The 12,498-nt window shown below is 40.5% G+C and overlaps 1 protein-coding gene across 1 annotated transcript in view; it reads right to left on the bottom strand.

Moving 5' to 3' along the window:
• Positions 1 to 4,903: 4,903 nt before the first annotated feature.
• The window catches only part of cers1 (ceramide synthase 1), a 27,947-nt gene continuing 20,352 nt past the window's right edge, over positions 4,904 to 12,498 (bottom strand). The window contains exons 3-7 of the mRNA XM_080473338.1: positions 9,357 to 9,537; positions 8,722 to 8,883; positions 8,332 to 8,479; positions 7,505 to 7,665; positions 4,904 to 5,497 (exon numbers count right to left, since the gene is read on the bottom strand). Coding sequence (XP_080329464.1) covers positions 5,455 to 5,497; positions 7,505 to 7,665; positions 8,332 to 8,479; positions 8,722 to 8,883; positions 9,357 to 9,537 — 695 coding nt within the window. The 3' untranslated portion in view covers positions 4,904 to 5,454. The remainder of the gene's footprint in view (positions 5,498 to 7,504; positions 7,666 to 8,331; positions 8,480 to 8,721; positions 8,884 to 9,356; positions 9,538 to 12,498) is intronic.

Genomic DNA, 12,498 nt, shown 5'->3' with positions numbered 1-12,498 from the left:
TGTTGCATTAATATGATTCTTCCACTGCAGGAAGCAGGGTTTATGGAAATGACTTGTACAGACATTGATAGCATACAAGGCTCATATTGCATTGGTTTTCATTTTTAAGGCCACCGGCAGACGTCTGCTGAGGCATCCAGCTTCCTCCAAACAATACAAGCTCATGTTTGTCCAGAAGTGGGATTCTCTCTGTGGTGACTCTTGACCTGAACCTTGACCTGAGTCTTTTCTCACATAGTTGCTGAGATAGACCCCCGGCCTCCTCGACCCTAATAAAGCTCATTTTTCTGTGGTGTTTTCAACCATGTTTCCTCATATTAATCATCTGAAAGACTAAAATTAAATTACAGCAGCAGCAGTTAGATATTTCCTGCAACCAACAAATGTTTAAAATTAGATTTTGATTATCATTCCTGCAGAATGACAAAGGCCCATTTAAAAAAAACAAACAGGAAAAGACAAGCATTTATTCTTTTATTTATTGTCTGAATATGTCATGTAATGAAGCACCCACCTTGCAAGTACAACAGTTTGGATGAGGAATGAGAAATGATCTGTGTGGTGAGGAGCACTCCATGAATAATGTGATTATTGTGTTGAGAATGTGCTGATAAATACTTGTGGATCTGAATCCTGGAACACAAACTACTGTTTACAAAGAGGAGTGGTCTGAATGAAATGTGAAGTAGTGTTTAGATCGTGTTGACTCCATCGCCTTGGTCATGGTTTTGTTCTAAAAGAAGTGACGAAATGAAACATCCATGCCAAATAATGAACGCTGTATGACTCCCGGGTTTAATGTCACTGGAGAAACAAATGTTGCCATCCGCCATTTTCAGTTTTTCTTTCTTTAAGGTTTGTTTTCTGTCGCTGTCTGAGCTGCTGTGTCTTATTTTCCCACCTCAAACCTTTTTAAATTTATGAAATCAAATATTGAATTTTGGCGATTGACTCGTGTGATCAGAGGACGTTGGCGATGTTTGGCATCCTGTCCCGGAAAGATCAAACCTCTTTACTCCTGCTGACGGGAGGAAAACATGAGCCATCATGTGATTCTAAAGCTTCGATAAGATTTTGAGTAATATAGCAGTGCCGTACTTTATCACGGCACTGCACAAAATCTAGGGAACTATTAAAATTGGAGAAGTAAAAATGGAACATTTGTTTTGTTAATTAAAAACTGCAGTACTGCCCAGGCACTTTTCTGTGGGTGAATCTTTTTATATACTTTTTTTTTTTTTTTTTCCCCACCTGTTTGCTGCATGACGTTTTAACCACCTCTTGCCATTGGAACAAAGCAAAGATTATTTCCTGCCCTGACGAGAATTACTGTGGTGGTACAGAACACATTTTTATTTATTTGATGCGGTTTGTTTTCATTGGTGCATTGTAAGAAAACCTCCACAGCATTGAACTGATCTTCACCACAGTTTGGTCCTTACAATAAAAACGATATCAGTTGTGATTAAAAAAAAACAAACAAACACAAAGCGTGAGCTCTTGTTTACAGACATGTTTTATTTTATGAGAAAAAAATGAAACAACATTGGCAGAATGGTATTAAAACTGTATTACAAAAGAGTCATGTTTTGGAAAGTGGTCAAATTGAGAATGGGGGGTAATTCGTTTATAGCTTACAGTATGCATCAGTGGTTCAACCGTCGATAAAATACACCTTTTTAAAATAAGATATTTAGTCAATTATTCTTCAGTCGAAGTCATAAAAATGCCCAAATGTTCCCTTTTTTCCTTCTTTATTTTTCTTCATCAACTAATGAACAATAAAAATAATACCAATAAATTACAGTGCAATGTAAAAGAAATACCTGCAGGGGGCTTTCTCTGCCCATCACTCATCACCAGCTCCCACAAACACTTGCCTCATAGTTTGGGTGGACTTTTTGGCACAATCAACGCCTCAATGGAAACACTTTGTCATCATGGAGCGGAACTTGTCATCCAGGTCATGAAGATGTGCAAAACAGCACCTTCCTCTCTAATCACCTTTCACTGTTTACCTCAGGGAAGCAGACAAATCCAGGCTGATATGTAATACTATTGATTATTGCATTAGAAATCCTCTGCCACTTTCGCAACGCAGCAGCTTCATCAATGTTGCTGATAAATTTTCAAACATAGATGGTTTTGTCATGATGTATAATTTTAACTTCAGCATTAAGCCAGGGTGGGTCGAGACGGTTTACCGCCTTCCCTCAGATATCTCTGCGCTGATCTCATTAGTGTGTACATAGACAGCAAATACACTGAATATCAGCCCTCCGCCCACCACTGTTTGCTATAAGGTGCCCAACGCAGCTTTACAATGCAGCTCACAAACACCGGTCATAATCCATCACCCCCTACATTTCATGATTTGCTTTGTCAATGTGGAGATAAAGAGCTCAAAGTCTGGAAACCAGCTGCATCACAAACTGTTTGAAAAACACTTCATTAGTCCTTCAGATAAAACCCAGATTTGTGTAATGTTGAACTGAGTGTTCACTGCTCAAGAGGAAGTGAAAACCAATAAATGATCGACTGAGTGTTTTCACACAACTTTGTGAGGGTGATTATTCTTCGCTAGACTGTGATTGCTTTAATCATAATTTACCTCAAAGATAAGAATCATTCTAACACAAGCTTGGAAAATCATACAAATCCGAAAGAAATAATTTAGAATTCACCATCATGAACATGTGCCGTTAAGACCTTTTTTTCCCCTTTTTTATTAATTAATTAAATTTTTTAAAATAAACTCAGTGCGGATGGTGTCTAGGTATTGCAACTTTTATTGCACAGGGAAATAGATTACATAAACACACTTCAAAGTTCTGGGGAGTTTGTGTGATTTTAGTTTTTTGTGTTGTTTTTCTTAAGGGGAGGGGGTAATTCACTAATTTAAATACTCAAAACCTTCTTTAAATGAAAAAAAAAAAAAAAAAGATTTAAAAGCTATTAGCTGTTTAAAGACATTGTCTGTAAAAGCTGAACATACACACCGGTGTTGAGGAGGGTAAACGCCACGTTGTAAACATTACAGTCTTGTCTAGTGGTACATTTAATCTTATTGCCCACCCCGAGTAGTCGCTACTCGTTGACACCACACAGCGCTGTGTGTTGTGCGAGCGAGCTGGAGAAAACAAGTGTGTATCACACGGTACCATTTCATCACACCTAATCCAGATCACAGGTCTTTGTGGGTTTACTGTAGTCTTCCATCCCAGTTCAGGTATTATTTCCATCATCGCATAACAAAAATATCAGCAATCTGCTGGATATTCTAGTCTCACAGTTGAACAGGAACGACGGCAACATGTTGGATGAACCATGTCGCTTACAGTACAGATGTGTCGTGTGACTACACCACAGCGAGTGTGAGCCAGCATTCAGATTAGAAACGAGAGGTGGGGAAAACTAAAATCCAGAGGTTTGGATGGACAATGGACAAAACAGCTTTTCCCTGGTCCCGGGTGAAAATACCTGATCCGAGCAGACGACACACAGCAGGAAATGAAACAACACATCTGGGATACAAACAGTGCTCTCACGGGTAAAATAACAGCAGCAATTCAAAAAGAATGTAAAAAAAATAATCAACAGAGATAACCCGAACTATAGCAATAATAGTGATAGTTTCATGTAAAAATTAAAAGTTAGTTTCAATCCCCTCATTCCGTCACACAAACGTGGGGACTGCGGATAACAAACTAAAACAGAATGAACAGACGACATCTGCGGCCTGCTCCAGCAGCACAAGCATGCTGTTCATCCAAACAAGAGCTTGAATTTGATCGAGAAGGTAGTAAAAATAGAAACATCCCTTATTTAATAGAGGTGCAGCAGCTGTTCCAGTAACACACACAGGTAACCAGCAGGAGAAAAGCGGTCAAATGAAACAATTCCCTTCACTGTGGTCTACTGAGTTCTGCTCAGATGTCTAAATGTGTTTTCGAGGAGCTCGTCTGGAGCCACACAGTCTGAAGGACCCATGTGTGAATTTCACAGGAGGCTGAGTGGCGCCCTGTGTCTATGGTGGTCAGCGCTGCTTCAAAGAAAGATCCATTTCAGGATGTATTTCTGACTATAATAAAGATGTAATGATTACATAGCTAGAGGATTTTTGACAATTTTATAGCATATTTCCAAAAATCATTCCAATGTCATGCATTCCTGAATACCATAATGTGTGCATACATGTTTTGATTTTTTATCTTTTTTATAAATATCATACTGATTTCTTTTTTTATTTTATTATCTTTACACATGTTCGGGGCTATTGTTTCAAATCTTTTGCAAACGCAATAGCCGCCGCCGCCTCCAAACTGCTTTAAAATGTGATTCAAATCCATGTGGGTTCAAACAAATTAAATCATGAGGATGACACTAAAAACCCGTTCAATCAATTCTCGCTATTTGCCGTCATTAAACCAGCAATCAGCTTGTACGCCTTCATGTCAGTGCAGCAACAGATGCTTTGCAAAGCACACTGAGGAACTACAATTAAAACATAAGAAAAAAGCTTTCTCCACACAGGAATGCTGAGGGAAATAATCCCAATGCCTGTTGATCTTCAGTATACACACACATATTCACACACACAGACACAGACACACACACACACACACACACACACACACACACACACACACACACACACACACACACACACACACACACACACACACACACATACACACACATACACACACACACACACACACACGTACCTGCTTTTCAGTTCAAACTAATAGATGCAGAGGGCCGCAGCTGTGCAGTCACCACAAATAGTATGAAAATCAATCCATGTGGTGCAGCAGCTCCGGACAACGCGAGGCAGGCTCGCCCTGCATCACTCAATCATGTAGTTTCTGTTTTTTTTCTTTTCTTTTCTTTTCTTTTTTTTATCTTGATTCCTCGTGTTTTCAGTCAGAGGATGGACGGAAGTTGAAGTAGGAGAAGGTAGGAAGAAAAGGAACCCATTGGGAAACATGTCACCCTTACAGAAGTAGCATATAACTTGTTCGTCATCTTACTACAGGTCTGAAGGTCTATAGTGCTTTTAGCGGCCAAAACCTTGTCCTTGCCTGGGTGCTGTGGTGGTGTGAGGGTGAAGTGATGAATATGACACCCTGTACAGTCACGGTCCAACTCTCACTCAAACGGGTGTTCTACTGAATCTACCAAATGTAAAGTTACCAACAGTAAGACAAAAAAGTCATCTGAAATAACATTCACAGTGCTCTAACAAAACAAAAAACTGAGAACAAAAATGACAGAAATGAAATGAAATGTTCTAATACAAATAAAAAGAATACAAACTCGTCGCACTCTGGCTTGGTGTTTTTCCTATTTTGCTTGTTTTCACACTCATCCTTCCGGCCACGTTCGGGGCGGGAGCTTTCTGAGGAGTTGCGTCCCACCGTGCATGCACAGGTGGTGGCGGTGGAGAGGCGGTTATAGATGCTTCTCCTTAGTGATCCCGTTCTGCACGTGCTTCCTGCCAAAGACAGACAGAGAGAGCAGCAGTGAGTGGTGGAAGAAGGAGTGGGGGTGGGGGTGGCAGCCGAGGTGATCAGCAGACCGAGCCACGAGCGGGCGCCGAGGATATCAGAAGTGTTAAAGGCCGGGCTGATAAGGAGCGCCACATAATCAAATCTCCATATGGTCCCGGGGTGGTTTGATCCTATCTGCCTCTCAGTGCTGCTGGTTACACGGGGCTCAGCAGGAGGTCCACCTGCTCCGCATCTACAGCTGGTCTTATGAGAGGGGGACTCCTGACCCACAACAACAAACCTTTTAATTATATCACTACAACACTGTTATTGTCATATTTACCTATTCTTAACAAATCAGAGAGGCAGAGTGAAGAAGACCCTAAAGGATTCAGGGTCTTCAAGGATAGAGTGGTCAAAGGCTGCATTGATAACCAGCAGCAGATGACAGGGATGCACAGGGGTAAAGGTATACGCACAGATAACAACGGATGAGTCAATAGCTTGAGATAAAAGCACAAAAAGATATACTTTGGTTTCAGTCAATATTTCTCTGGTTAGGTGCTTCAAAGTACATTCGCACGAAAGTACAGTGTCCATTGTGTAATACGGTGGCTTCCTCAAAGGTCTAGAAAAGGCCCAAAGACTAAGAGACAAAATCTGAAAGCCTCAGTGTCCTTCTATAGAATCAGAGAGTAATACCACAGTATCTGCTTGGATAACTCACAAATGGATCAAATGAGACAACATATCCTCACTGAGCTGAAAGGAACATTGTTAAGAAGCTGAAGTTCAGCAGTGATTTTTAAAGTGTAACCCACTCCCCTGTTGGAGTGGGCTCGGGGCTTTTCTATGTGGAGTTTGCATGTTCATGTTCACTCCAGGGACTTCAGTTTCCTCCGACAGGTCGAAATGATGCATTTGAGGTTATTTGGTGACTTTCAGTGTCCTGTAGGGACAACCTTCCCCTTGGGGGCGCCAGAGAGCTGCCGCGGGGGCTCATCCTCAGTCTCTGAAGCCCCCACAGGGTCTCTGCAGTTTGAACAACTGAATACCAAATAAATGTGTTTTGTGATGTAATGAATAACTAATTTCATTGTTGAGTAATTATCTCGTGTCAGACGGTTTGGAAATGCGGTTTAAAGGCTAAAAGAGGAGCTCTTGCAAGTCTAAACACTACATCTTGATTAATCTTATATTATGTGACATTAAAGCATCCAAAGCACAAACAACACTGACAAACTCAATTCTTAATTGTCACATATTTCATCTCGTCAGCCTGGGGTTAAATAAAAACAGTTTCACTTCTGTCAGTAGTCTTGTGAAATCCAAACACCGTCTTTTGTATGAATGCCACGGCTTTTTGTTATATAAACAGTGGAGTTGAGTGTGAGTCAGTTGAGTTTGGATCTATTGTACACCATGTGGTTATGAGCAAGAAGAGAACTGTGGGACTTTGGTTGCAGTTTGACCGTTGTGTGAGCCCAGCTTATCTTTGACAGCAGGGTAAAGTATATCATAGTATCTGTGAGGCGACACTGTCAAAGTTTGTTCATATTTCTGGGACACTTTCATCCAGAGGCAGTTTGAATTTGACATGCAGAAGCTCCCATCCCTCTCAGGTTTTGGATTCATCTTGAGTGCGACATGTTAGCATGTAGCTATGCTATTAAAAAAAAAAAAAAAAAAAACTATAACTGATGATCAATGTGAGAATCGATACAGGTGATAAACACCAGGACAGGAACAACTGAACACGCTGACAAAGGCTGGCTTTGTACAGTAGCGCAGGTCTCCCCAGAGATCTGTCTCCTACTGATTTATTGGTGTGGAAATTCTACAAATAGCAACTAAAGACGGGTTTGGTTTTCCTCCAAACTGGCTGCTCCTAAAACAGGTTCTACTTTTATAGTGAAACTCTGCCACCACTTGGCTGGAGGGTCATTTTCCAGCCAGAGCTGTGGCTTCTGAGACGGAGTAAACACAAGACAGAGACCGACGGCGTCGCTCACCCCACGGCAGGATTGTGATGTCCAGCATCATCGTCGTTGTTTTGTGCCTGAGGGTCTCGCCGCAATCTCGCCGCTGCCTTGCTGCTGTCCTCGTCCTCGTACTCGCGGACGTCGTTCACTTCCTTCATCTTGAGCACCTTCACTACAAAGACCACGATGAACTACACAGACACAAAGAGACGGGAGGAAATCAGGGACAAATTAAAATAGATCTGCCACACAGGTTTTTTTTTTAGGACAAACAGTGAAGTGTTATTATCGTAACAAGCAGGGGGAGAAATCTGCCACCTGAGTTAACAGTTTCTTATTATTAAATCTTCATAAGCCACTCACTAAAATATCTGTAAAATCATTATATTTGCCTTAAGGTGTTGTATATTGCTATAATTCTATGATTTTAATAAAGTTTTATCATTATATACCAATTGCCATCATTTTTCTCCATATGAACCTTGACATCACATTATCCCGTTCTATGAATTGCTTAATGAATATTTCAATCGTTAAGCTGGAGTTCAGACTAATATCTGACCAACTCTCCAGATCTTTCCTTCTTTTTTTTAAATTAATTTTTTGCGTAATTTGCATCATATATTGTCAGAATGACTTGTGTAACATTTATTCCTAAATATTCTATTGATTTATCATTCATATTGAGCTTGTATATTTGTATTATCTCTTGAGGTGGGAAGTGCCTGTACATTGCTGAGAAGTACTGACCTCCATTTGATGTAATTTAATACTGTTTGTTGTTAAAAGCTTTAAATGAATTCTCCCGTGATTGTGTGAATTTCAGTGTTTTGTAAATGCCTCTCACGTATCCTCACCAAGAACCAGTAGATATTCATGATGAGCAGCGCAAAGAGAAGTGCGTTAAAGAAGAAGTAGAAGGGGATGGTGGGGACGGACTGGAGGCTGGACACACATGTGGCGTACAGCACTTTGAGAGGGAACCAGTAGAGACGGAACCAGAACCTGAGAGAGACAGAGACGGTAATACAGTAAGGACCAGAAGTAAACGCACCACCCATCTGTTCATCTTTAACATCTTATTGAGTGAATGACACAAAACATTACGTGTGTGTGTGTGTGTGTGTGTGTGTGTGTGTGTGTGTGTGTGTGTGTGTGTGTGTGTGTGTGTGTGTGTGTGTGTGTGTGTGTGTGTGTGTGTGTGTGTGTGTGTGTGTGTGTGTGTGTGTGTGTGTGTCAGCGCTCACCAGGTGATGCTGAAGCTGACGGAGCCCATGTTAGACAGCACGTCATTGAGCAGGTAATATCCTCCTCCTCTGGACTTCAGGTAGACGTTGAGCTTTGTGAACTCCAGCTGGATGTCATTAATGTCATGCAGGAACAACACCAAGATGCCAACGTTGTGGTATCTGAAGGGCAAATAAAATACACAGTACAGTACATGTCGTGTTTGTATTCATTTCTAATGCATGCACGATAGCAGGACATCATACATCGATAAAAGAAAATTTTAAAAAAAGGAAAAGAGAAAAGAACATCTAATGTGATTCATTTTGATGGTCCAGACATTCACTGATGCTGTGGAGTTTTTTGGAGTCGTTTATTCTGTGTTAAATTTTTTGTTTTCCTGGTTACAGAAAAGGAATTGCATTGTTCTTGTTCCTGGTTTCTGCCGAACTGAGATAAATAAGTAGTTTCTGTTCAATCTTTTTCAGCATATTAAATCATAAAGCAAAATGTAATGCTGGCGTTCATGAATTTTATCATCGTCGCTGGTACAACACACTGTATCCCTGCTTCTCTGTGTGTTACTGTGATTATTACATCTGCCTAAAAGTTTGAACTCTCTCAAAGTACAACAATACACCATTAAAGAAAGTACCTGAAGGCATAGGAGAAGGAAATGAGAGCCAGAGTGATGATGTGGTGCACCACCATGACTGCAGAGTCCTTCCTCCACGCGTCCATGTAGACTGTAGCATAGATGGAGTGGCCATAGAAGCTGCCTTGGATCAGGTAGGCTATGGCGATGTCTAGAGGCACTGACATTCCACTCTTCCAGTCTGGACGAAGGGCGAGAAGGAAACAGGTGATTTCAATATGTGTGCAAAGGATGATTTCTTTTTCTTTTTACTGCATTATATGCATTGTTAACCAGACGTTCACTGTCATTGTCTGTTAGGGAAGACATCTTAAAAAAAATAGAGATTTCTGTTAATATCTTGGGACAAGTCAGCCCTTTAAATTATATTCACTGAAATACTTAAAAACTGGGCCTTGATTTCAAACATGGGGTCAAATGGGCAAAACATAATGTGTTTATGCAATTAGGACAAGTGTGAAACAGAAATGTGGTCTGTTTTCATAATTCTCACAAACAGTAGATCTAATGCACAATACTGTATCCTCATCGTGAAATGACACAAACAAAGTTAGAAATTCGACCAAATATGGTCACTGATAAAGGGTAAAGTATAACTTTTGAAGAAGTAACATCACATGACATTTCAAATTAATGTTGATACAGTATGTTATGCACAAACCTCTGCAAAGGAATCTTGACCAGGCAAATAATAGAAATATAATAGAAAGCTTTAAACCAGAAGTCTTGGAACCATTTTTTTCTAAGGTCCAATACCAGGTTATGTTATGAGCTACATATGTTTATTTCATATTATCAAGCTAAAGGGAAATAAACACGTAAAGGCAACACTATAATATATGATCAGAGTTTTGTTAAATTTAGGAAAAAATCCTGCTAATCTCTTGAGCCATGTATTGTTGCAATGTTTAAGAGAGTCTGTGGTAGATATATTGAAATTTCATCAACAGGGGGCAGCAAAATGACACATTTAACAATCACAGCTTCATTAGTTCTCAGTTCCCTGTGCACAGTGCTGACCTGTGCACACATCATGCACACGTTACATGTCAGCAGCACATAAACAAATATGACCCCAAACATACAAACACAAAGATTCTTTTGTAAAAGATAATTGTTATGCTAAAGATTTATAAATGGCACGGGAAAAAAGCCACACATTCATGTTGTGTATGACAGGTCTTTCCTTTTTCTGTTATCTGTGCCTTTTTTGCTCCTGAGTGCAACATATTTTAAAACTGAAAGGAGTAGTGGTATCATCACTATCACACAGTTTGATACAGCCATGCCAATAGGCCTATTTACATCAGGCATGGAGCTTATCAGTGAAAACTCAAGGGCTGGAGGCCCTTGTTTTATATCTGCCACGCTGTGATCTACTCTGCACGCACTTGTTTTTGTTGCACAAACCAAACTGCATTGTCGTTGTTGCAGTCTGAGCTGTGATAAACTTTGAACAAATCATTTGCTCATGTTTGAAAGAGATCAACTTCACGAACGCCTCGGATAAGAATGCAGAAGTTGACTCAACAAAAGAAGAAGACAGCCATAGTCACAGTTATATCTACTGGCAATTTAAATTCATCATTACTCAGAGCAAATATACACAATGCACAAGAAGAAGAACATGCAAATTCCAAACAGTACACCGCCCAAGCCTAACCCAAACTCAAACTGTGCACATTTCTGTTGCGAGACGACAGAGCTGACCACTGGATAGCGCTATTTGATTTTAGACATATTCTAATTGCTCCAGGGCATTACAGCAGTAGTATGAATATAAAGAGGAGTAATGCAGCAGTTGTTTTCTGCAGATGATGAATAAGTGAGTATAAAGCCAGTTCCTCATGGTATATAAACTTACAGCCCATTTTGACATAAATATGCTTTAACCGGTATCAGTAGAGAGCAAACTATATACAATCATTTCCGGGGAGAGATACCAGAGGTGAAGGGTCAGCTGGGGTAGTTGGTATGAGGGGAGGCTGAAGGGATCAGGTTTACCCTCGAGAGTAGTCGGCAGGGTTTTTAAAGTACTGCAAGAAAAACAGGTCGCATGTATATTAAGGCTATGAGGCTGGCTCATGTCTCTGAGACCTATCGGATGTTGGACGGAAACTTTCTCCTCTGGTGTTTGAGTGAGGTTTGTCTCTAGTGAGATGAGGTTACGTTCGGGCCTTGTGTAATGTTTATTGATTGGACCTTCCATCATTAAACATTGAGAAGAGGTCTGCTAGATGGATCACAACAAAGTAGCTGCCAAGTGGAGGCATGGGAACTGGAGTCTTTCCTATAGATATGTGCATATGTGTGTGTGTGTGTGTGTGTGTGTGTGTGTGTGTGTGTGTGTGTGTGTGTGTGTGTGTGTGTGTGTGTGTGTGTGTGTGTGTGTGTGTGTGTGTGTGTGTGTGTGTGTGTGTGTGTATATATTTATATTCCTCTTTTCTCCTCAAGACACACATACAGTAACCCTCTTCAGATCTGTCCCTGTACTTTGGTTGCTTTTGATTTTCCAAATGCTTGGAGAAGCTTCACGTCTCCGCCTGTCCGTTCTTTCCTTCCTCTCTCTAAACCGTCCAGACCTATTATGCTCCTTTTGTGCACGACTCAAGCTGACAGCTATTAGAGGTGAAGTAGCTATTAAAGATGAACCTGGCACTGTCAACTGGCCTTTGCGAGCTCCACTCAGGAGCCTTGACACCTCCACGTCTGATGGAAGAGGCTGAGAGGCTATAAAATACCTCACAAGTCCCAGTGCACATCCACCCTGCATTAGTAATGCTGAGTTTACAGGCATGACTCTTTTCTCCAGGTGAAATTACTCAGATAATTTATATTTGATATTGAGCCAGAGTGTAATGTGCTTTGCAATAGGCAAAGAAAGAACAACTGACTTATGGCTTCTGTTTCTGATGTTGGGATGCTCTCTTTAAAAACAACATATGGGATTCAGCAACATGACGGCAAAAGATGATTAATTAGGGTCTCAGCATTTACATGAACCAGCAGGCTGCATATCCTGTCTAAACTACTTTAAATACCTTTAAATATTTGAATACTCAAAGAGACATTTTACGAGACTTTGTTGTGTTGCCTGCCTTTTAAAGAAGATTCAAATAATTTACCTACCCTGGGAAGTGAA

The sequence above is a fragment of the Lipophrys pholis genome, assembly GCF_963383615.2.
Source record: "Lipophrys pholis genome assembly, chromosome: 10".
NCBI classification, from domain to species: Eukaryota; Metazoa; Chordata; class Actinopteri; order Blenniiformes; family Blenniidae; genus Lipophrys; species Lipophrys pholis.
Note: the sequence above shows the minus strand (reverse complement) of the source record. Positions and strands in the feature narration are given on the sequence as shown.